At 42.1% G+C, this 25,915-nt stretch overlaps 1 protein-coding gene across 9 annotated transcripts in view; it reads right to left on the bottom strand.

Annotated features, from left to right (window-relative positions):
- vav2 (vav guanine nucleotide exchange factor 2) overlaps nt 1–25,915 on the bottom strand; it is a 151,640-nt gene that overhangs the window by 17,717 nt on the left and 108,008 nt on the right. For 6 of the 9 annotated variants that reach the window (XR_015103491.1, XM_086134875.1, XM_086134881.1 and 3 more), the window contains exons 4-11: nt 24,857–24,925; nt 16,889–16,994; nt 15,869–15,883; nt 14,010–14,108; nt 11,904–11,972; nt 11,205–11,305; nt 1,661–1,760; nt 24–119 (exon numbers count right to left, since the gene is read on the bottom strand). Coding sequence is in view for 8 of the 9 variants with exons in the window: in XM_086134875.1 (XP_085991001.1) it covers nt 24–119; nt 1,661–1,760; nt 11,205–11,305; nt 11,904–11,972; nt 14,010–14,108; nt 15,869–15,883; nt 16,889–16,994; nt 24,857–24,925 (655 nt within the window). In the remaining variant the exon portion in view is untranslated. The remainder of the gene's footprint in view (nt 1–23; nt 120–1,660; nt 1,761–11,204; nt 11,306–11,903; nt 11,973–14,009; nt 14,109–15,868; nt 15,884–16,888; nt 16,995–24,856; nt 24,926–25,915) is intronic. The other 3 variants (XM_086134877.1, XM_086134880.1, XM_086134882.1) reach the window with 1 other exon arrangement.

Here is a 25,915-nt window from a genome sequence, read left to right as displayed (position 1 = left end):
TGGTCCAGCAAAAATGGACCTACCTTTAGCAGTAAGTGATACTTGAGCACCCTCTGCATGGGAACCACCAGAAGATCCTGCAGCTTGAACTTGCCTTCCTGCACTTTCATCGTACATTCCTGCCGCAAGCAACAACACACACAGTCGGGCTTTTTATTTCACATTGCGTCGCGCAGCATGTTGTATTTCCTACCCAATTCAGGGACATGCATTCTTGGTTAACAATTCATGGCACTCCGTTACTATAGCAGTGATGTGTTGCATATTTTGCGTGGCATTACATGAGCCACAAATGAGGTCAGTTTATTCTTTGAGCACACGAACGGACTTGCCGTGCCAGCTCTTTCTGACACGAATGCTGTGCATGCTGACTTGGAGGTTCCTTTGACCAGACCAAATGGCATGCTTCCACGAGCACCTGTCCGCCTATATTGGCTCCCCCAAAGCGGTTTTTACGTCTCGGCGTGTGTTCAAGTTTCCGTAACTGTGCGGCAACGCGGGAGGTTTATTCCTCTTTCAACGACGTCATTGTGCAAAAAGACTGTGTGGGAAGCAGTTGTATCACCGTACAAAAGCTTTTGAGAGAGATTACAATTTTCCCCCCCGTCTCTTTGTGAATTCACCTATTTGCTGATTTTTTTTTCTTAATTTAACCCTTTCATGCACCAGTTAACCTGATAACATGATAACCTGTCTACTGTGGTAACCGCTGTCCCTGAAAGGGTTAAAACCAACATTTGGTGAAAAGTTCACCTCAACGCTTTATTTACTGTTTCTGCAATGCTCTACATTGCAAGAAGATGGCAACAAAATTGGGCTTGCACAACATTTGTGGTTCAGACGATTAATGTATGTATAGTAATTTAACACCTTTTTAAGGTGTGCATCAATTACTCAGATTTTATTTAATTTTTCCTGTTCATTCGGTTACTGTATCCCTGTTTGAACTATTTAGGTCTGACCAAGCTTTTTAATGGTGAAATTGTATAAGCGTCATTTTTTGGCCATCACTGGTCCTGATCTGGACTTATGCCAGCATTGGAGGAGCACGTAAGAATATCATCATTTGAAAATGTTGATATTAGGCATGGGCGGCCTGTTGGTCGACTGGTTAGCATGTCGGCCTCAAAGTGCAGAGGTGCAGGGTTTGATTCCAGTGATTGCCTTCCCGTGTGGAATTTGCATGCTTTCCCCGTGCCTGCGTGGGTTTTCTCTGGGTGCTCCGGTTTCCTCCCACATTCCACAAACATGCACGGCAGGCTGATTAAACACGCAAAATTGTCCCTAGGTGTGCGCGTGAGCAAGGATGGTTGTTTGTCTCTTTGTGCCCTGCCATTGGCTGGCAACCAGTTCAGGGTGTCCCCCGCCTGCTGCCTGAAGACGGCTGGGATAGGCTCCAGCACGTCCCGCGACCCTTGTGAGGATAGGCGGAATGGATGGACGGCATATAACAAAATGTCTCTGAATCGCTTTGAAAGTAAAAAAATATTGCAAATACCTACACTTTTATTTTGTTTGTTGTCAAAAAAAAAAACAGCTGTGCTCAAGAGCACAGCTTAAAAGTTTAATCCGAATCACCTGCTTGAGAAATGTATTTGAAAAGAATCAAATGAAAACAAATGAATAAAAACACTTGACGAGTGTGGGTGCAGGTGATTACCTCTACTTTGATCTTCACATCCTCCCGTGTTGCTATTAGTTCATCCAGTGTCTTCTGAGCGTTCTCCATGTGGCTGCAGTACTGGCCATAAATTAATAACCTGAGCACAGAAAATCAAAATCCAGACACAATTCAAATTCATAATTCAGGCAGTGTCGTAAAATGGATTGTAGGATAAATGTTCTCTTCTTAAGACCATCTTATTCCCCAAACTGTAATAATGTGTAGGCCTATCCTGACAACTCTAAAAAACGGACATATTTTTATCCACGAGTTTATGTTATCAAATGCACTTCATCATCATCTGCAATCTCGATCGATTTCTCTGAGTGTAATTTTGGCTCAAGCCGTTTGTTGCCTAGAAGGCCAGCTACGGCTGAATCTAAAGTCAACTCACGTCAGCAAATCGATACCGCTGCAACCTTTGATATCAGGTACTTTTTAGCCACTGGACTGATCAAGGCTGCTTTTGCGTCTTCCTCTTGAGCACGCTGACATGATCATTGCCGTATTCATCAACAAGTATGTTCATTTTGGCTGGTGGATTTTAAAAAGGACATTTGGAGCCGAGTCTTATCAGTGTTCATTTTTTTCATCTAATTGATCACCAAATGTGCTGTCTTTATGTGTGTTTTTCTTCAAAGATGTGTGTATGTTTTTGTACATACACAAAAAAAAAAGGTTCTAAGTACTCACAGTCTTCAGACAAATAAACTGAACAGCAATGCAGCTACAGTCCTTATTGTATATTGTACCTGACAGGTATTATTTGATTCCAATGGGTGACAAGCAGTTAATATGTCTGAATGGAATGTGAATGCAATCTGACACATTAACATATTGAAAAGATAAATCAATGGTTCTTCCACTACGTCAATTTAACTAATCTCCAATTAGTATTACTGTGGCCGAGCACACCTTTATTTTTGTGGCAAAACACAAAATGCTAAATCACCCCAAAAATATAATGCTGCTTTACAGATTTTAAATCAAACGTGTGAGTAGTTTGAAAAATAAAGTCGTGAAATCTGGTTAAGACCTGATGAATAATTAGCAATCTATCAAACCCCAAAAAGCCCATCCTTAGTTTTCAAATCACAGGGAGGAATAAATATGTCTTTGTGGAACCGCTCAGACAAAACAGACAGCCCGGAATAGAGTCTAAACCAATTAGGACAATGTGCTCCACATTAATTTTAAGATTTATAACAAAATGTGAGAGGTGAGCCGTGGAGCAATTTCCCACAACGGGGGAATATGTGAATAAATGTATTATCATTTGGATTGAATTGTGAATACCATGAATAAGTAATGACTACATTTGAATCCCAGGGCAATATTTGAAGGGGTCTCGCCAATAAAATGTAATGACTGAGGGCCAAGAAAAAAGATGGTGCTTGATTCTGTTGCTGTGCCGAGTTGCTCTTATCAGGATGCGAAGGGAGAAAAATCTGTTCATTTTGTGCAGTGAGGATATGAAGGCCATGTTCATTAGATATCATAATGTAAACCTGACATAGATGAAGAGGTTCAACCACGGGGGGAGCACAAATGGCAGCCTAACTTGGGCGTTTCCCACAGCATGTGACATATATTCTTCTCGCCCACTGAGTACAGAATAGGCCGCTAGCAATGATCACAGTGTGCCTAAGAGAGTTGGCATCCCGGCATGGTAATCTAACATGGGGAACCTTGAAGTCGAATCAAGCTCCTCAAAGATCTGCGGGGGAGACGACAGAAGCGTGACACTTGCGTGGATGGCACCGCAGGTTGGGAATCTACAATCTCAAGCTACGTTGAAATGGCAGCATTCCAATCCGAACCATCATCAAAGCTTTTTACCACTGCATGGGTGAGCACTCTCATTGTAATGTGGCGCTTCGGTAATTAAGTGCTGACTCCATGATTGAAAATACAATCGATGCACAAAATAAGTTGCCAGCCGTGAGAGCCACTCCTTGTCGTCATGGAAACAAACGCTGTACTTGAAACGGGTTTGTTAGATTTTATTATTTTTCTTTTTTAAATGCTTCCTTTTATTTCAGTTGTAATAGCTTGAGTAATAGTTTTATTATTATTATTATTATTTCGTAGTTTTTGGTCTCATATAAGAAAGTTCTGCACTTTAGCCTGCAAGCTAGCGAAGTGCGGCATTAGCGTTGAGATGTGAGCCACGATGTGTGGAGGTGACTGCACACTTTCCACAACTTGCTCCAAGGTAGGGCTTGAGTGATGATAGTTTAAACTCTTCGCTCGTTAAGAGAACTTTTCTTTCCACCCCAAAAAGTAAATCCGAAAACAAGAAATCCCACTCTCACACACTCACAAATTATGATGCCAATAATACACTCACAGCTACCGGCAAATTGGGAGACTGAAGGTGACACGTAACACTGCTGTCACCTCATTTTATTAGTTGATCATCTTTGACTGCACAGTCATGATCAATGGCGTATCTCTGCAGCTTGACTCCCCCCTGCGGTGAGTCTCCATCAAGCGTTTGATTAAGCCTTGCTCTGCAGTGGAGGAGACGGCTCCCCTCAACTACTCCTCCATGGCAACTTTGTTGAGAAGTATTCTAAAGTGGTGGGGAATTCAAAAATAACTTGAGAGATTGTAATGATGGAAAATTTACCAAATTGTTTTTGGGGAGTGCTACATTCCTTGTACAAAGTAAATGTGTTCATTGAAAGCAACAATCAATAAAAACTAGAGCAGAGCACAAATCAGCGGTGACCTTAATAGAGAATCAGAATCAGAATCATTTATTGGCCAAGTATGTAGTCCACACAAGGAATTTGTGTCCGGTAGTACAGTCTCCACTAGTATTATCAATAACAAGCAACTACGATAAACAAGGACATGACAAATAAGTATCGAAAGACAATGTGCAAATTACAGACCAGAGGTAAAGTGATCATTGGTGGTTGTGCAGTTAGTGCAGGTAATCGCTGCACCATTTTTAAAGTGACCAGTAGCAGTATCTGTAGAATAACTTCAAGTGTGCAATTGTACAGAAAGTCCTTGAGTGCTTTAAAGTCTCTGGTGCTGTGGAATATAGATCCATGACAATTCTTGAAATATGTACAGAGCCTTTATAGATTTGGGTTACTGTTTAGGGTGTTAATGGCGAGAGGGAAGAAGCTATTTGAGTGTCTGCTGGTTTTGGGGCGCATGGATCGGTTGCGCTTGCCTGAGGGGAGTAGCCGGAAAAGGTGGTGGGCAGGATGTGGGGGGTCCAGTTCGATTTTAGAGCTGCGAATTGGCCACTAGCAACCGACGCTGGATCAGAATTTGTGTTTATCTGCTCATTTTGTTTGTGACTGCCAATTGTGGATTAAATCAAGTCTGAAAATTCAAATCATTCGAAGGCTGGAAACACAATGGCATTGGGTAATGCAGAAAATTGTTTCAAGTGTGCAATTGTACAGAAAGTCCTTGAGTGCTTTAAAGTCTCTGGTGCTGTGGAATATAGATCCATGACAATTCTTGAAATATGTACAGAGCCTATATAGATTTGGGTTACTGTTTAGGGAGTTAATGGCGAGAGGGAAGAAGCTATTTGAGTGTCTGCTGGATTTGGGGCGCATGGAACGGTTGCGCTTGCCTGAGGGGAGTAGCTGGAAAAGGTGGTGGGCAGGATGTGGGGGGTCAAGTTCGATTTCAGAGCTGCGAATTGGCCACTAGCAACCGACGCTGGATCAGAATTTGTGTTTATCTGCTCATTTTGTTTGTGACTGCCAATTGTGGATTAAATCAAGTCTGAAAATTCAAATCATTCGAAGGCTGGAAACACAATGGCATTGGGTAATGCAGAAAATTGTTTCAAGTGTGCAATTGTACAGAAAGTCCTTGAGTGCTTTAAAGTCTCTGGTGCTGTGGAATATAGATCCATGACAATTCTTGAAATATGTACAGAGCCTATATAGATTTGGGTTACTGTTTAGGGAGTTAATGGCGAGAGGGAAGAAGCTATTTGAGTGTCTGCTGGATTTGGGGCGCATGGAACGGTTGCGCTTGCCTGAGGGGAGTAGCCGGAAAAGGTGGTGGGCAGGATGTGGGGGGTCAAGTTCGATTTCAGAGCTGCGAATTGGCCACTAGCAACCGACGCTGGATCAGAATTTGTGTTTATCTGCTCATTTTGTTTGTGACTGCCAATTGTGGATTAAATCAAGTCTGAAAATTCAAATCATTCGAAGGCTGGAAACACAATGGCATTGGGTAATGCAGAAAATTGTTACTGTCTCATCAGCAAAATAATGACCACTAACGAACAACACTTGAACTGAAATCTCCTTTCCTTCTTGGCATGAACTGTCCAAGTTGACAACAGTAAAGATGTCAATTTTTATTTGAGAAACAATTTACATATGAGAGTGGAGATTGTATGGCTCATACTCTGTCGTATCCAGAGCTACAACAAAACAATGGGGTAAGCGTGTTTATTTTCATCTTTTGGATCTGTGTGTTCTACCAAAGAATGGATACCAACTGTTCAACAATGTAACCTCAATCCACTTGTAAGCTGAAAATAGTACCTTGTTGTGCCTTGTTTGACCAATGTAAAACAAAAACAAACAAACAAATAAATAAATAATACATGTAGTGGCTATTGCTTTGCCGGCCATGTACCTTAGATGTAGCATAGGTAACTTCATAATGTACATTATGGATCAAAATCATATTGTACTAATTCAAAAAAGGAATGGTGAAAGTCAAGTCTGCTGGAAACAAATGAATATTCCAACAAAATAAAACCATTAAAGCTTCATGCAGTGTGAGGGGGGGGGGGGGGGGGGGGGGAAACAACAACTATATTTACGATGTAATGACAGTGTTTCATTGGTGTCAGAAGCTTGCTACTTCCACCCATGTGTGCCAGAGGGCTAATGAGCACATTGCAGCATGCAGCCACTTCTTGGCCCAGGCATCCATAATTAGTCCATCACATACGCTCCACTTGACACCAAGTCTGGGCACAGCACACACAGTAGGAGGTAACCACTCATCAATTCCTTTTCTATGTTTTCACACTCTCTAAAAGTGAGAAACATTCACATGTAAGTATAACTCGAGTTTGGGCTGGATTTTAAAAAGTGATGAAACAATTTGAATCAATTTTCCTTTACAAATTCGGATATCGGGTGGCATGGGAGACGGCTGTTAGCACACTGGCCTCACAGTACAGAGGTGGAGGGTTTGATTCCAGCTCCAGCCTTCCTGTGTGGAGTTTACATGTTTTCCCTGTGCCTGTGTGGGTTTTATCCAGGTACTCCGGTTTCCTCCCACATTCCAAAAACATGCATGGCAAGCTCATGGAACACTCTCAATTGTCCCGAAGTGTGATTGTGAACGCGGATGGTTGTTTGTCTATGTGTCCCTTGCAATTGGCTGGCAACCAGTTCAGGGTGTACCCTGCCTACTGCCCGAAGACAGCTGGGATAGGCTCTAGCACGCCCCGCAACCCTTGTAAGGATAAGCGGATCAGAAAATGGATGAATGGATGGAAATTCTGATATCGGTTCATAAAACCATAAATCCATCCTTTTATGTCATGAGTTTGAGTTGTTTTTTCCCCCCTCATTGCATCTCTAATGGGTGTCAATTATATACAAATTTATTGTGTTTTGGTATTTGTGGGCCAAACCGGTCCCTATCTTCCGATAATGGTGGGGTCCACTGTAGTATAGTGTAGCACAAGGTAGTACAATCCTTCACAACTGCAGGCTGACTCAAAGTCGAGGCGCTCCACTGAGGAAATCTCGTAGCAAACCAGAAGCGACAAGCTGTCGTGACAGCTAATACCCTCTGACACATGGCATTGGGGCGCTCTCACCTCCATTCAACTCATGCGACACACAGGAAATGGAGTAAGTGGTGCTGAAATGCTCGTATGAGGAGCCTCATTGCGTGGTCATGATGAAGCACTGCAAAGAAATCAGGGAGCCGGATGACTTTGGAAAAGACTCAGGGAATGTCGCAGATGAGGATGTCAAGATGAGAGGGTGCTAAGATGGCCATTGACTTTCGGGGGGTGCCTCTTTGCCCACGTTTCCATTCACTTGCGCTCATGCTTTTTAAGAATCGAGCTGCAGTCGTGATAAACCGGTGACATTTTCAGCATGGCATTCAGCTCAATGACAAATAAGAAAAAGGGGCTTTTCATCTTTCGTGCCAACATGAGAGAAAAATGATTCAAGCACATTGTTATAAAGGTCACCGGGACTTACAAGCATAGATAACCAAATTAATTAGCCAGCTAGGTCCTCAGGAACATCACCAGGATGTCTGATGAGGGAGTTCAAATCCCCCGGTCACTGTTGTGTGTGGCCTCGGAGAGACAAGACAGTGGCGGCGCCATAATGAGGCCCGTTCACGTGTCAATCACATGCATCGAGCCAAAGCTTGTGACGCAGAAAATCTGCAAATCTAATGAACTCCTTTCTCAAAATAACCCTCCGTCACATTTTGGAGAATGTCACTAAATGTAAATATGAACAATGTCATCAGCCAATTTGTGTTTGAATAGAAGCTGAATATAAAATATTTGTGTCCAAGAAATGGGTAAAGTTCTGTTTAAAAGCAGGATATTGAAGAATGCAACAAACGCCTGCATGAATAATTTAGTGGCAATGTGGGATGAGGAAATTCTTCACAGAAATACCAAAATGCACAAGGCAGGCATAGAAAAACATGTTTGGTTTGAGAAAGCATGAAACGTGTCTGGCCTGACCTCAAACTTACAGATATATTTGTATATTTTTTAAACTATCCTGTTGGGTTGTTTAGGCATGCAAAATGATGGATCTGTATGACTTAAGACAGTCTTCCTCAACTGGCGGACCGCGATCCACGACCGGACCGCCGACCTCCTCTGTCCGGACCCTCGGCAAATTGTATAAAATAATAAATCCGTGATCGCTTGTTAAAATTATCCGTTGTATTCTTTGCGTGCACGAACAGATGTATTGCAGAGGACCGCAGCAGCGTGACTGTATGTGTATAATGTTTGACGAACTGGAGACCCTGGCTGAGCAGGGCATGTCGGCGATAACGATGCGCTGATTGGCTCCTCTGAACTTAAGGTGTGCCCATACATAAGCGTCAGCACGCGTCTATCCCAATACACACGCATTCAAAATGGATGATTGTGTCAGGAAACAGACGCATGCGCGACGCCACAGTGTGCTCACAGCTTCAGCCCAGGAGAGCCGCACACAGACAATTAGACAAGACGAATCGCGGGAGGTTTCGATTGTGTGCAGTTTTGCTCCCGTCTACCCGGGGATCTTTGCAGCTGTTTAACAGCAGAACACCGCAACATGGTAAATGAACATCACAGTGGTGTCCTCAAATAATATTTGCATGCCTCAGACATTGCATTCACCTTCAGTGGAAGAACAGCACTGCACATTCCTGTGCTCCCTTGTGTCAGTATTTAAAATGGTTCTGAACTCCTCTTCTGATATATTTTTCAGTGATTTCAGAGGGGATGTGAAAAGGGGAATTGTACGAATGAAAAGGATATTTTTGTTTTCATGTTTCGTATTTATTTAGGTAAAATGAGTATTTTGTTTTGTTTTTGTTAAATTAAGGGAAGAAAAGACAACTACTGTTTAACAAAGTTAAAGTAAAAATGACTTATTTCCCTAAAAGGGGTATTTCTATTATTAAGCAGGCACAACTTAACAAAATAAAAGAGTTCCTGTGCCTCAACACAATACCTCTCATTATTTGCTGTGTACTGGCAAAGTGAATAATTGTTATTTTCATGCACCCAATTATTGGTTGGTTGTGAGGAGTGTTGATTTGTATAAGCTTGGCTTGACCATACTAAATGGGCATATAGCCCTGCTCCCCATGACCGCCGTGCATGAGACCGGACCTTGGTCTTATTAAAAAAAAAGAAAAAAGTGGACCGACGGCATTTCTAGTTGAGGACCACTGACTTAAGATTTCGGAAGCATTTTGCTCAGCATCAGGGGGAGAGGAGGAGTAAGGTGTGGTGTGAGACACCCTGTAAATCTGCGCAGGAACGGGCTGGACTAAGTTTTGGTATTTTCGCAGATTTGTATAAGCATTAAAAAGAAATAAATAAAATAATACAGTAATACAAATGTTTAAAAAAGTGTTTTGCGCCATTGTGGGCTGGACCAGTCAATTTGTTTCGCTACCAATCGAAGTGGCTTTTCTCATGCCCTTTAAATGCCATGCACGAACGGCACTGACAGTCCTTGACATGGCAGAAGAAGACATTGAATCCAATGGCAGGTTGAGGAGCGCAAAGTACTATATAAGGAACTGCAAGCAGACCTCCGCAGGCGGATAATATGAAGTTGGCTAAAGAGCTCAAAGATCTGCGAAGCGGGCACTTCAAGTATGTATTCAATAATTAGAGTTTCACCATCAATTCGACATGATTCCCAACCTTTCTTGAGCCAAGGCACCCATTTTAGATGGAACAGCAACTAATTGTACTGTCGCCCCGCCCATTTCCTCCCGCACCATGCCCCCATTCCCTGGAAACCAAATGTAACATGCCTCCATTCATGGTTACTCAACACAGCAGCCAGCTTGTAATAGCATGTCGTAACACCTTTGACACTTCATAAACTAAAGTTTGTTATCGTATGGCTGTTCCAGCGGCTGCCACACTAGATCATAGAGGACAGACAGCAGAGTAATGGGTGACTTTGTTGGCAAGATAAATGTGAGACACGGTTGATGCATCTCCTGTTAAAAAGTAGAGTGCAGCATTGCCCTGCCTTTGCAAAGCCATGTCTGATTACCCATAGGTTTGCATTTGCCACCCTGCAAAGAAATGTGGTATGCAATGTGTAAAAGCATGAAAAGTACACACACCTGGACAGAACATTCACGGGCAAAAAAAAAAAAAAAGACATGGAGCTTACAACTCTTACAGTAATGACCGTATCATTGAAGGGAAATGGCATATCCACTCCCACTGTGGAATCACGACCGGGGGTAGAACCGATCACCACCTCCATCACCATTACCTTGGAAGCGGCTACACACAGCACGGCAGAAAGGAAAACCACCGCCACCCCACTCACGACTGCAAATTATCCACTCAGACTGTATCTCGGGAAAATGTGCAAGGGCCAGATTCAAGGGAAAGAAAATGCTGCTCACAGACTCCGACCGCAACTATCCCTGTTAACTTACAGTCCATTCGTCAGCAGTAAATGATCGTGTCTAACTGAATCCTCAGTACTATTTGCCAAAGAGAAATCAAATCAAATGAGGGCAGTGAGCCAGAGAGTGACGACTGGGGTGAAAGGGATGTTATTGCGCAAAAATGCACTTCCTGTATTATCCAGTGTCCTCGCTCAGTCCAAAAGCATGCTATATTCGCTGAACCGAACTGTCTGCCGGTAATTGGCTGAAGATCCCGTGTTGAGGTGTCCAAATCAAATGCATCTAACAGGCATAAACCAAATTGTGTATTTTTTTAATGTAATTTGAATCTGAATTATTTCAGAAGCACAACATCAGCACAGGGAGAAATCAAACATTGACATACCGTTCCTTGAAGTCAAGGAAGATCTTTCCCAAACCGTTTCCTCCGGTGACCATGTTGAGGTCAATGGCTCGAAGGAGAGCAAAATGTACTTTGATCACATCCTGAGGAAAAAATAAGAGGCCTGTTTTCAAAGTTGCATGCCACTTGGGAAACAACAACAACAATCAGTTTTTGGCCGCCAACGCCACGTGAGTTGCCCGCGGGTCTGTTTTTAAAAAACAGCCCATTCGTGAATGGGCATTGCGATGCTCGAGTGATGTCATCTAAGTGATCATTTGAAGAGAGATTTAAAACAATCATATGTAGTATACTGTATTGATATTTATCTGTTTCTTACGTTGTGAAATCATTGCCGATACTCATTGTGAGAAATGATGAACATGATGCGATGACAAATATAACAATAAAAAGTCATTGGAGCAAATTTGTTGTTTCAGAAGCGTGTATCAAACTAGAAGCGCTCCCCCCCACCCCCCGTGTTAATCGCTACCAAAGAAATAGCTCTGAGTATGTTGGTGAAACCCGACACTGACTGGATTATAGCTAACATTTCTTGAAAACAAGGCAGAATGTCGAATTGTGGAGGCTTAACTTTGAATGTACAAATCATCATTTCATACATGAACACATACCCAAACATTTTGCACATTATTCACCAGGCGCACAACACAGGAAGAAAGTGTAGCTCCAGACACTGACCTCAAAGTTGACGAAGATGGCCTCCATGTCCTGCTGACTCACAATTTGCCTCAGTGGGATCATGTAGTTCTTTAGTGGGGGGGGGGGGGGGGGGGGAACAAGTCGTGAAAGCCATACTGGTGCACTGTATATTCATAAACAAAGACTATTTCATCCAAAAGGGAACCTGCTCGTTCTACACTTTTAAGGCTGTCACATTTCATCATCATCATACGAACAACTTGATCAACAACCAAGTGCTGAAGGCTTTATTAAGCCCAACTCAATTAAGCTTAACGAGTCCTATGATCATAAGGAGACTGTTTAATCTCATTTCGTCTTGTGCTGGTGCGATGCAGGAAACTCAGGATACACATTTTGTTTAATGAAATTAGTCGGGGCTCATGATTTGTTTCTTACCCGCACCTCGCAAATGAAACCTGTCCACATGAAAAGTGATGTCTTAGCAATGCTGATTTCCACTTATTAAAGCGAGGGAAGGGACTTCAAATGGGCGTGTTTACTAGAGAGGGTGGGGCGGCGCAGGTAACCCACAGTAAGCTAGAGAGTTTCCGTTTCCCACATGGCGGCGCATTCATTTTGTTTTTGTTTTTTCAAGATGGCGCCATAGTTGGCAGCCGTCGCCGTGTGTTCTTCAAGAGCCTTGCTTTCTTTTGTTGTTTTTGTCTTTTGTATTGTCACATGGTGTTTGTTGTTACATCGTGTGGACCCGATGTGGATTGTTTTCAGTGTTTTTTGGCCACGACATTCGTCAAAGAAGAAAAATCTGCGCTTGGTGGTTGCACCTTCTTGGCAGCACGCATGAACCGTGAACGATTTTGATTGGGAGTACCGTTTTGGCCCGGATATAAGACGGCCCTGATTATAAGACGACCCCCTCTTTTTCAAAACTGAAGTTTGAAAAAAGACTTTTTGAACACCAAATTAATTTTTATACAGAAAATAATTACAGTACATCTGAAACAAATGATTATAACAATATATTTGAGAGAAAAAGCATGTTATTTTGCCTTATTCAAATCTTAATATCTGAACCTCTAAATATGTCAACTAAAGTGCAATCACATTCGTCAATGAATGGCTTCTGGTTTTTGAAATGTAAATGACGTCATAACTTCTCCTCAGCTGCCGGTTAACCTGGCCGATCTTCGACCCACTTTTCTCCAGATTGTAGCTACGTTTCTCCATTTTCTGTTATCTCTTCTATTATTTTCTTCTCTTTTCTTTCTTACCGCTATTTTTTATTTTTCTTCTTCATGCCATCGTTATTTTTATTTTTATTCTTCGTGATAGGGGTGCACTTTGGCCTGGGGAGTCAAGTTCAGCATTCGCTTCAATGATATCTGGTGCCATCTCGCGTCGTGAATGGGTATAATGTCTTGACCCCGAATATAAGACGACCCCCACTTTTTCAGTCTTATTTCAATGCAAAAAACACTGTCTTATATCAGGGCCAATACGGTAATGTTGGCGCTATTTGACTGTCGGTGCTGGTCATCCATGGGGTGCCCCGGGGCGCAAAAAAAAAAAGCAAGCGCCCCGGGGCACCCCATGGATGGCTTGTCGAGCCGAGGATGAGGAAAGAGGAGCGTCAACGTGGAACGCGGATGCGTATTTGGAACTGAGAATCGCTGCTTGGAATTGAAGTGGATTTACATGGGACAGGACAAGTGAACCAATCTCTTTTTCCGTCAATGGACAGCTTCTTGTTTACTTTCAAAATTAGCTTGTAGCAGACGTGTGCACACTTTGAACATGACGTCTCTGATCCACTGGTGAAAGGACACTTCTAGATGAAAGAGCACAGATCCTCTTTCATGTAGAACTGCTTCAAACAACAACGTGTATGAGGGAAAAGTGGTTAAGATTGCACAACCATCCGTGTTTTTATGTTATGTGTTGTGTTTATTATTTTATTGTATGTTAACTGTTTTGTGAAGCACTTTGTTACAGCTGCAGCTGTTGCTATATAAATCGGGATGTATTGTATTTTATTGACACGAGCTGATACTTCCATGGGCCGTGAGCAGGCCCAGGATCGCAAAAAATAATAATAATCTGAACAAATGTGGGCATGCATCCGGCACACAACATGTCCTCACTCACCTTCTCAATGTCTTCGAGAGTCTTATAATACTTGGCCTCAGTCTCCTGGATCTCGACTAAGCAGCAGTTCCTCTTGTCATCTTCCGTCATGCCCATTTTCTAGAGCGCACAGAAGTAAATAACCAGTCAGAGTAATTTTACTGTTTGTAAAAGACTGTTTGAGAACTACCTCCAACTGTTCTTAGCATGCTACATGACAAGGGGTGCTGTGATTAAAAAAAACAAAAACAAAAACGTGGTGGTGAAAATAATAATCCATAACTGCAAGAGTCCCCAAATCACAACTGCAACCATATCATCAATTTAAAAAGGAATATACAGTATAATACATCTCAAACATATTCTGCATATTCACATTGTTCTGCCCACAGTAAAAGTTTCGGGAGCCTTTCTTAAAGGTAATTGTGTTTGAAAGAATCTCCATCTAGTTGTCGCAATGCATTGTGGGTAGCAGACGTCGTGATTCGTCAGACGAGTCGCTGCAGAAAGCCTGACTGTGGTCATTTTAGCTCATTGGTGGGCAAACTACGGCCCGCGGGCCGAAACCGGCCCGTTGGTCTTTTTAATCCGGCCCGCCAAAGGTTGGTCCACAATTAAGGTTCGATGTGAATGATTGCATTCATTTCAATTGGACTTGTAATGACAGGCATTTCACCGCCAGGTGGCGCATTGACTTGAAGTTGCAGAACATGGGGCGGCGGGGAAATCTTTTCGACCACCTAGTACCTCTGTATCGCTCTACTTCTACTGGTCTGATCACAACCCATCTGCAGTGATGCACAGGCTAAAATAGGTCATCAACAACACTTTTGTCATTTAAAAAAAGTATATTAATACCGTACTTTCATGCTTTTGTTCTGTTGATGTTTGATATGGACTGCCAACAAATGCAGTTTTTTTTTTTAATGTACCATAGCTCGTGCTGACCTGGCCCTTCTGTCAAATTTTAAAAGTCAATGCGGCCCACCCCTGTTTTAGCTGGTCCTCCTGTGTTACATTTCTTTAATTTACACCGTGTACGTTTGATTGTTTTTAGAGGTATGTTTCGGAGATCGTTTTTGTCAAGTGTTGTCCCTGAAACTTGCTAGCTCGGAGCAATGTGTACGAAAGTAGCGATGCTGCTAAGCTAGTGCTAACGAGCTAATTAGCATGCGAAAGGATCGCGAAAATGCTTTTTGTAATTGTCACACTTAGAACTGCATTTATGGCTATTGTTTGGCACTGGACAATTTGTGTTGTATTTATTTTGTGACAAGAAGCTTATGCATGTTTTAATCTGTTTATTCTAGTTTCACTCTACATTTTCATCGAACTGATGTCACAGTTGTTCACTGTACGCTGTCAAGACGACCAAAATAAAGGAGCAAGACGCTCGGTTTCCTGGCTCATGAAGATATGAATTTGGCTTGCTGTTGAACTGCGTTAACATACCCAGTGTATCTAACACGCAGCGATGACAGTACACACATTTTCTCATAACATGTCATGCAAATGATCACCCAAGCACCCGCCAATCTCCCCAACCGACACAGGCAAAAACATCTAAAACTATCTGGCGGTCTCAAACCCGCTATCAAGGCGCAATCAAAAAGCAGATAAATTGTTTGAGGTATTAGGAGCATGTTTATCTACGTTGTGTAAGGAATCGTAGTCATCCCCTGATGTCACATTTGCTCCCATGGGCACGGAGCAGCTGCCCCGTGCATCTAATTAACACACTAATTGGCAAGTCATCCTTTCGGGACGCTTTTGTTGTTGGTGTTGTTGTTTTTGCCAAGTGATGGTAGTCTGTGGGCGAGGACGGGGGTTGTTGGGTTCACTTTGAAGCCGGGATTGATCATAAGCACAGCAGCACTCACCTGCATGTATCGGATCTGCAGCATGAGAAAGGCAAATATCGGTCACAAATATCAAAACAGACGCGGAAGAATCACAAAGCACGTCAGGAACTAGAATCACTTACATCAACGCAGATAAAATCCACCATGGATTTTGCCTTTTTGGTGTGTCATTGTCCAAAGACTTACACACAAAAAAGTAAAAAAAAATCCCGGTGTCATAGTATTAGCAGTTTTCCCGTGAACTTGGAATGCTTTTACAGTTCATTTGTGAGCACTTCTCAGCCTGACAGACTGTCATATAATGCTTAAATTACCGACATTGCTTTCTTCAAAAACAGGATTTAGTCGTAATCCTGTGGATGTGTTTTAATTTCTGGTTATTCAGTCAAGATATTAAGAGTGAGGTTGTCAGTGTATTCGAAAAGTGGCATCCCATTTATTAGGATGCCATTGTGATAATGATGCCTTCACCCAAAAAAAAAAAATGTAAAAATAAAGACAGACCAACCTTTGAGAGACACACATACAGAATTCCACCTCAATCCCATGTGGTTTGGGTTTATGTCTTGCTCAAATCAGATTTTTTTTTCTTTCTTATATTGATTTGTGGCGGCCCGGTGGTTGACTGGTGAGCACGTAAGCCTCACAGTGCAGAGGTGCACGGTTCGATTCTGGCTCCGGCCTCCCTGTGTGGAGTTTGCATGTTGTCCCCGTGCCTGTGTGGGTTTTCTGCGAGGACTTTGGTTTCCTCCCACATTCCAAAAACATGCATGGCAGGTTAACGGGACACTAAAATTGTCCCTAGGTGTGAGTGTGAGCGTGAATTGTTGTTCGTTTGTGTTTGCTCTGCGATTGGCTCGCAACCAGAACAGGGTGTCCCCCGCTTAGTGCCCGAAGACAGCTGGGATAGGCTCCAGCATGCCCCGCGACCCTTGTGAGGATCAGCGGGTCAGAAAATGGATGGATGGATAGTGAATTGGAGCTACCAGTGTGAACAAGACTTAAGGTGTGATTCGGTATCCAGCTCAAAGCCCTCACCATGGGTTGTCGTACTTCCACCTTGATGATGTCCTCATAGATGTCGTCGCCATCATCCTCACACGGGACACAGTCGTAGATGTCATCCTCACCCAGGTCGTGCTCACTGGAGGAAACAAAAATCCAAGTTGGATAAATGACCATCAGGACCAAGAGCTTACCTCTCTGAGCTCATCCGCCCCTACACACCTGCCTGGCGCCTCAGGTCTGCGGACCAGACATTATTAGAAGTACCAAGAACTAAACTGAGGCTCAGAGAGGATCGAGCCTTTTCTGTTGCTGGTCCCTCTCTCTGGAATGACCTCCCACTGAACATTCGGCAAGCCTCCTCGCTGCCCATCTTCAAAACCACTTCATAAAACAAAATCACTTGTATTCTTTGGCATTCGACTCAGCATGACTTAGATATGTTCTTTGTTCTACTGTTCGGTGCTTTCTACCGTCTTTGTTACCGATTTGTTTTACTGTTTATTGTATATGTTAAATTGCTCCATGTACAGCACTTTGTATGCAGCGATGGCTGTTCGAAAGTGCTCTATCAATACAATTGAATTGAAAGAGCTCCTCTTTAAAAAGCTTGTATTAGCTTTAATGCACATTGGGCTAACGTTTTCTTGCTATCCGGACAATATGAGGTGGATAAAAGTTTCCGCTGTGGTAACGTATTGGGCCAAAGAAAAAAGAAGAAACATATGTATTTAGTTATCGGCATTCTACATACACTATATATTAGGAACATGATCATTTAAACATAAGCTCTCTGCCTATGTTGTAGTGGGCACTATATAAATCCTGCGTTCACTGCCTGTGTGGAAAAGGGTGAAAAAGACAGACGATAAAACCACAGTAAAATCAAATATTCCGCTTTGTCTTCACGCTCATGATGGGGCCTTTTTGAAGTTTTTGATTGAGGTTGCTTAAGTTCACTCAAAATAATGTGCTTCCACTCGCTTGATTAAGGAAACAAAGCTGCTGTTGAATACTGAGAAGGAAGCGTGGGAGGACGACAAAGCCACCAACGCTGTCTTGACCGTGTCTTCTCTGTGAACTCTAGAATGATACCGCCGTCCACAGAGACTCTTGTGTGACATGGAGGGCCGTTGCGGGGAAACAAGAAGAAAATGAGATCTCACAATCTATGTATTATAAAAGAAAGGTCCTGTTCAAATACAGATAAAAAGTAGTGTGGGAGGAGCTTCACCCAAAATAAAACCATCAATTGATCTTTCCTCATGAGCTATAATAGAGGGGCTATAAATACTGCAGGTCTTTATTGGTTACATACAGTACGTACCAAAAAAAAAAAAATCTCTGAAAAGATTGTGTCAGAGGTTCTCCATTCAAATTCCCAAAACAATCTTGAATACCATCCTTTGTCGAAGCTAAGTGACAAGGTGTGCTAAAATGTAACTGCGCACCAGATTTACTGACACCTGTGATGATTCTTCACCATAAATTCTTTTGATAACACAATATATTGATTCTGGTTTACCGCCGTGAAAAAAATGGTGCATTTCCTGATTTCCATCTTAATCTTGACAAGAAAGTCCACCTTTGAATGGCATCTAAAACAATTATTAGTAAAATGTTTTCGAGTGGCCCAGTCTTAGTCTGGTAAGGCCTGAATGCAAGTGCTTGATTTCAGTGAGTTCTGTCATGGGTGGCATAACTAGTTATCATTGGTTTCGATTTTTATTTCCCTTAATAAATAAAACCATCATTTTAGAAATTGCATTTCATATTGACCTGGTTTGTCTTTGTGAGATATTAAAATAAAAATGAGGAAAGGGGGGCAAAGACATCTTATCACTACAGGGGAATTCAAGACAATTATGAAAGGCAGAGTTCGGCTGAATCTGGTGATTGCACGGCGCCATCGCGTAAACCCACTTGAGTGCTGCTCGAGTGTGTGTTGCCGTTCTTTTATTTTTGTCGTGTGTTTGGTGTAACCACTTAGATTTTGCGCTGCTGTCTGGGCCACCTCGCTTTTGGAAAGAGGTTTTAAAATCTCAATGAGTTTTTAACCTGCTTACCGGTAATTAAAGGATATTGACTGATTGAAATACTATTCACCATAGTGAATGACAAACAGGACCCATTTCTTGATCTTGAGAAACCTTTTCTTACGCATCTATCTATCCATTTTCTCGACCGCCTGTCCTCATTACAATTGTGAGGATTGTTTCCACATGCAGAGGTTCGAAATTGATGGTGATGGTAGTCTATTGTTGTGTTTTTTTTTTCAAATACATGATTCTTGAAAATGTGTTCCTTTTCTGTGAAGGAACAAACTTCTAAGTTATAGAAACACTCCTCCTGAGAACTGATTCGTATTTGTGTTGTATGGACACGAGCAAACTTGTGATACATGTCAAATGCGATTTTAGCTGAGGACAATTTTAACACACAGCTGTCATTCCAAACACGGTACATGAATATATGTTTGCGCTTGCTGCATTTGATGATACTGAGATATGCATGAGCATTTGTATGCATCACGGTGCATCAAGGAATGAAAACCTGAGCACACATGAATGAGGTTACATTTTCTGTTTGATTACCACAGCGACAAGCCACAGGGTGTCTTGGGTGTTTGCACGCAATCAGCCAAGTAGCTCAGTGGCCTCAATGGCATAGTTAGCTTTTAGTGATGTGGGAATGGGAGAATGTCTCACCATATCGCTGTTACTGAGCAACATTTCCCAAAGAACAGGAAGCATTGATTTTCAATAAGAGGCATGTTATATAGGGCTGCATCTAAAAAAATATTTTGGTATTTGATATTCCTACTGAAAAGTCAACTGAATAATCGAACATTTATGAATACATGGAGAAGGAGAAAAAAACCCAAACATATTCCTCTTAATAACGAGTGACCAATTGTTTATAGCATAGCAACAAACTTTATTTTCTTCCCTAAAAATATTAGCGAGATTTGGGGCTATTAAACGACGTGACATCAGAACTACAGTAGTGATTTTGCCAGCTTAAACAGCGCATTTTTCTAAGCCTGGTTTGTTTAAAATGAATCAGTAGAAGTTGCAACTGCGTCAGGCTTTCAGCATCCAAGTGTGAAGATTCATTTTCGCCTTTTAAATTGCTTTTGAAAAGTAGTCCGACGGCTGTTGCCAGCCTATATGGGGGCACTCGCTTAGCAGCTAGTTGCTAGCTACTAGCCACTAATGCTGGCAACAGGCGCCATATAAAAACATGTCAACGTAATTAGTTTGAGCTATATCCTTAATTAGCAATTGAACATGACTTCAGGATGTCATTGTGTTGACGTTGGGGGCAACAGTTGGTGATGAAAAATAAACAGGGGCGCTAGCTACGACGTCAACCACCATGCCATCATGCATTCCCAGGATAAAATTAAAAATAGAAACACACCAAGGCGCTGATGTATGTTTATTCCACGATTTGGAAAGATTTTATTTTGAATTTGGCCTCCTCACGATGGGGGGGGGGGGGGGGGGACCTTTACCGTCATGCACAGCATGAACAAATGTTCATGAAGTTGCACACCAATAAAGTGGGTACCTGAGGCAGAAAACACATCCTCAAACGTTTTTTTCCTAATTGAAGGACTCAAATTACTCGACAACTTGTTTTACCCTTAATGTTCTGCTCGGCTTCTTTGTATTGGGGCCAGGGATCTATTTTCTACAGTGATACAGTGTGAGCAGATTATGCGTCATCCCTCGACTGTTATGGAGCTGATGCATTCAAACAGAACATCAAAGAGCACAAATGCCAGAGGATCCAACACCCTGATAAGATCACAGTGATAATGACGCAGTTAAAATAATGGCTTACACATACAGGTACAAAACACAAAAAGCTTGTGACACGATTTGCTTCAGAATGGAAATCTATGTGCACCTTCTGACAGAAGAGAAACTGTGCCCACTGCAGCACCATTTCATGCTTTGTCAATTCCAGGATGGAGTCATTCCAAAGTGGCTGTGAGTTCAAGAATGTGAAGACTTGACATCACAAAGGTAAGGGGAATAAGCATACTCCGGATTTAACACTTGAACTCAGAAGACCTCAATTAGATAAAGTTTATGCTCCAATTGACTCGGAGACTCCTGCGTATACATTTCTTTCGAAACCTACTATCGAATCTAATAACTGACATTGACTGTACATGTGAGGTTTCTCTGATAACCTGTTGGCCCAATCTTCACTTGACACAATTCCTTCTGACATTTTAATTCAAACGACTCTTCTAAACATGTAAACGAGTTAAGAATAAACTGCAGGCTGTCCTTCATCAGCCTGCAGTTTATTTATTGATGGCGTGGAAATCAAAACATCGAGCAACCTTTAGATTGATTACCCGAAGGTCTACAATCAAACTTAGTTGGTTGCGAAGAGCTAATCTAATTCATTTGAAAAAGTTTGTTTCCCTTGCTTTGTTTAATTACAACACAGTCTATTTGATCTCTCATCATTCTTCATCTTAACAATGAGGTAAATGATGCCACTGAGTTTCTATGACAATATTCTGTGCAAGCTGTTGTTTTTTAATGATGCCATATGCCCGGAGTTTTCATGTTTTCCTTCTATAAAAGACTCTTGAGGAGTATTATGTCAGGAAAATGGATGATTATTACTCAGGAAAAGCATCATTGTCCTCTCTCTCATTTTTACAGTTTAGTCATGCATTTATTTTAAACTATGCGGCAATATTTCAGACTAATTAAGATGTCTTTGAATGCAGGGTTACAACAAGCATGGCCCGCGTGCCATACGTGTCTTAGAGTGTTCTGTGCGGGATCTGCTGATGAATCAATTATGTGTGCGCTCATTGATGAAACAGAATACATACATGGTCTTCCGTAAAGGTCAAGAGCAGCCACGGAGCAGAGCTGCATATTAAGTCAATAACTTCCACACCTTTTGTGTGTGACCACAGCTCACACGTCACTGAAACACTAAAAATATATTCACTTAATTTCCGGACTTTCTGAAGGCACTGGTAAGTTTACATGACTCGAATTCCACTGTGGGGGAGATGTTTTTGTTGTATAAGTGTACTTCAAATAACCAGATTGAGACTGAAGTTGATTGAGACCTGGCTTTGCACCTCCTGTAATAACCAAATCTTACCCTCCAGACATACTCTTTTTCAGCTGAAGAATACCCCAAAAAAACAAATATATATATATATATATATATATACATACACACGCACACACACACACACACACACACACACACAAACCTCCTTTCAACGTACTCTGTTTACGTTTTCACCCTTATAACATTCACATTTCAAATTTCCAGTTGGACATATTTCATTTTCCATTTGTTGATTTTGCAAACGACGAATACCTTTACAATGTAAACTTCATTTTAATGACCACAAAAATAGTGACAAGGCCTTTGTGACAACAAACCTTGGGAAGCGAACTGCCGCTGAGACCTCGCTTATGAATGAAATGTACAGTGCGGGATTCCCCTCTGTTGTTTAGTAACGCTACTTATCGACTTGTACATGGTTGGACTTCCAGAGGCACGGCGCAGTCCTGACCACATGGTCTGAAAACATGTCTGGGAAACTGAAGCAAATCTCGCTGTCTGTGAAGGATGAAATTATCTCTCACTTTCGAAAGGGAGTCTCCCAGACGTCATTGGCAGCTAACAGATTGAAAGATGATCGTAAACGGCTTCGGGGCGCGGCCCATCTTGAACCGAAGAAGGCACTTTCCACTTGCTGACTGAATGTTTTCAGAGATGTCGTAGGAATGCTACGGTTGTTTGTTTCATGTGTTATAAAATCTTTTTTTTTTCAGATAAGTGTATTTGTAATTGACATGCTTACACTGTATTATATGTTCATGTTTTTACATCTACAAAAGTTCATACTGCATTATACACTGTAGTTGGCGGCCATTTTATTGCAAATGGTCACAACGAATGGCCGTTATAACGTACAGATTTGTTATATCCCTCGAGGGTACATTTAAACGAGGTTTGACAGCACACACACACACACACACACACACACACAATGTTATTTTACTATTACTCTCGATTGTTTTCGTGTGATTGGATTTTTGACATTTCGTTTTGCATACGCTCTGTGTTCTGTTTAACCCTGTCTTTGCCAGCTCTTTTGGTTTCATGCATTGTTTATTGCTGGCTCCCTGTGACCAGCGATTTCAGTTTCTACTTTGTCGGTGCGATTTTTGGAATCGCACTTGGTCTGAGCCTGCATATTTGGAATCCTTAAAAATTATTCGGTTTGGTGTCAACCAAACAACCGCAAGGAAATAGAGACAGCCCGCTAAGTAGAGAATTGATTTAAAAATGGCTTTAATCCCTCTCAAGGGCCACAATGGCCTTATTTAAAAAAAAAAAAATCTTCATATATTTGGCCTAAACCACTGCTATGGAGACCCCAGTTTTACATATTTATATTTCTTCACTTATATCACTTGAGCTTGAACTGCTATTTTTCACTCCACTCTCTATGCAGATTTGTGTCACGTTAACTGCGCTCTAATCCTGTATTAGCCTGCTTGGCTGCCTTTTTCTCTTCTCTCGAGACAGCACTCACGTTTGCTCCTATAGAGCGTCACACTCACACATTCAGTGCATGTATATCTGCCCCTCGCGTGTTTCCATTTCCTTTTGTCCCTCTCTCCTCCCAGTATCGCCATGTGATGAACGACACCTATCTTGCAGCGAGGAACTAATTATTCTCCATTAATCTGAGTCGTCACTATGGAAAACATTGCCAAATTGGAACAGGCCACACGACTCACTTTCACACCCGGAAAACCCACGCATCCACATCATAAAAAGCAGTCAGGCCGGATGCCACAGAATTGTGCTGGCGTCACTATGGCAACGGGCAGAGTGACGGTGTGTTCGTTCACTTCGTTAGAAGTTGAATGTGCCTCACAAAATGTATCAAATAGAAGGCCCGTCGCTGTAGTCCATTCGTCAGTATTCATTTTAATCATGATATCACGTTAAACCAGGTCGACAATGTTTGCTCATAAAATATGCGTACAATGGAAATGAGTTTTATTCTCTGGAAGCGTTTGGAATTTGACCAACATTTGGGGGGTCCAGTGGTTAGCGTGTCGACCTCACAGTGCAGAGGTACCGGCTTCAATTCCAGCGCCGGCCTCCCTGTGTGGAGTTTGCATGTTCACCCTGGGCCTGCGTGGGTTTTCACCGGGTACTCCGGTATCCTCCCACATTTCAAAAATATGCATGGCAGGCTGATTGAACACACTAAATTGTCCCTTGGTGTGAGTGTGAGCGCGGATGGATGTTCGTCTCGGTGTGCCCTGCGATTGGCTGGCAACCGTTTCAGAGTGTCCCACGCCTACTGCCCGAAGACAACTGGGAATGGCTCCAGCAACCCGCCGCGATCCTCGTGAGGCATAGCGGATCGGAAAATGGATGGATGGATATAGATATATATATATATATAGACAGAAAGAGACTGGAGCGACTGGTCAGGGGGGCCAGTTCTGTCCCGGGCTGCTCCCTGGACACTCTGGAGGAGGTGGGCAACAGGAGGATGCTAGCTAAGCTAAAAGCTATGATGGACAGTCCCTCCTACCCCCTCCAGCCCGCCCTGACAGCAATGGGTAGCTCCTTCAGCCAGAGACTGTTACACCCGCGCTGCAAGGAGAGATACCGCCGCTCATTCCTACCGACTGCTGTCATGCTGCTGAATAAAAATAAAATTACGTGAAAAACAATTGTAAAGGGCACAGCCACCTTATCTATATCTATATTTATATTGCATTTAATTGAACTGTGTACATTGAAACTGAAACATTTATTTTTGTGAATGCTAGCACTTTGTTTTTCTTCTTTCTACCCCCCAATTTTGCTGCTGTACACTGTAAATTTCCCCAGTGTGGGACAAATAAAGGATATCTTAATATTCAACAAATTTGTCTGTGCGACTGCAGGAGTGATCAAGTGCCAACTTACTCTGCCAGCTCCTCAAGGCTCCGGTACACATCGTCCTCATTCAAGGCTGTGTCTTCTGTGGGAAAAGGTCTGAAATATAAACGTAGTGTCAGAGGGTAAAATACACTATAAAAAAAAAAAGACCAACAAGAAAGTGTTTGCGGCAGTTTTCAAACTGTGTTTTCTGTCTGTCATGATTGTCACTCCCCTGTGGATCACACATTTGGGGTCGAAGCCATCAGTCATCAAAAAAAAAAATTCCAAAAATGTCAGCCCACTGCTTGTGACGGATTTAAAAAAAAAAAACCTTGCCACAGCCAACTTGGAACTGGATGTGAGCAGCGGAAGTATCATTTTTCTAGACAAATGGATAGGTGTTGTGTATTCTGGACATTTCAAGGACTTGCAGAGGCACTCGAAAAAACCAAAACAGACACCAGGAGTTTCCTCCAGACTAGTTGTCAGATATCGTGCCTCTGCAAGTCACACAGCCCACAATAAAAGCAGCCCAGCAAATCATACGTTTCACCCTCTCGTTGACGCACTGACTACAAAACGACTACTCGGAAGTGACGGTACATAAAAGCTAACGACTTAGTGATTAGCTCATTAAACATAGCGAATTTATTTCGAATCTGAGAGATGCGTGCTTCCCGCAAACATTCCCAAGTGCATGATTGCATCTTGGTTGGATTTGACTTTGTTCCCCCCGAGGCACTGATTGCTACAAATGAGAACCCATTACTTCAATGTCACGAGCAATTCAAAACTATTACAATCATTAAGGTGATAATGTCAACCACCGCAGTGAAAGTGAAATGCTAAATAAATATAAGGTTATTACAAAAGGTCTAAATTACAAACATCAATCTGTGTTTGACTTTTATAATTCTGTCAGTAGAAACTAAATGTTTCTTTTTTTTCATGCTGGGGACTTTAAACCATCAAGACATTCCCCAAGAAGCTCACGTAGCTTTAATTCATCAAACTTTAAAAGTGAATGTAAAGCATATTCCATTGTTTGTTTATCAATGCTCTCGATGACATAATTGAAAGCGATTCAGCGTACAATTACCTCAT

This window comes from Hippocampus guttulatus, chromosome 17 (assembly GCF_054856545.1).
Source record: "Hippocampus guttulatus isolate MCC_2025c chromosome 17, RoL_Hgut_1.0, whole genome shotgun sequence".
Classification (NCBI taxonomy): Eukaryota; Metazoa; Chordata; class Actinopteri; order Syngnathiformes; family Syngnathidae; genus Hippocampus; species Hippocampus guttulatus.
The sequence above is the reverse complement of the archived record's forward strand: the minus strand, read 5'-3'. Positions and strand labels throughout refer to the sequence as shown.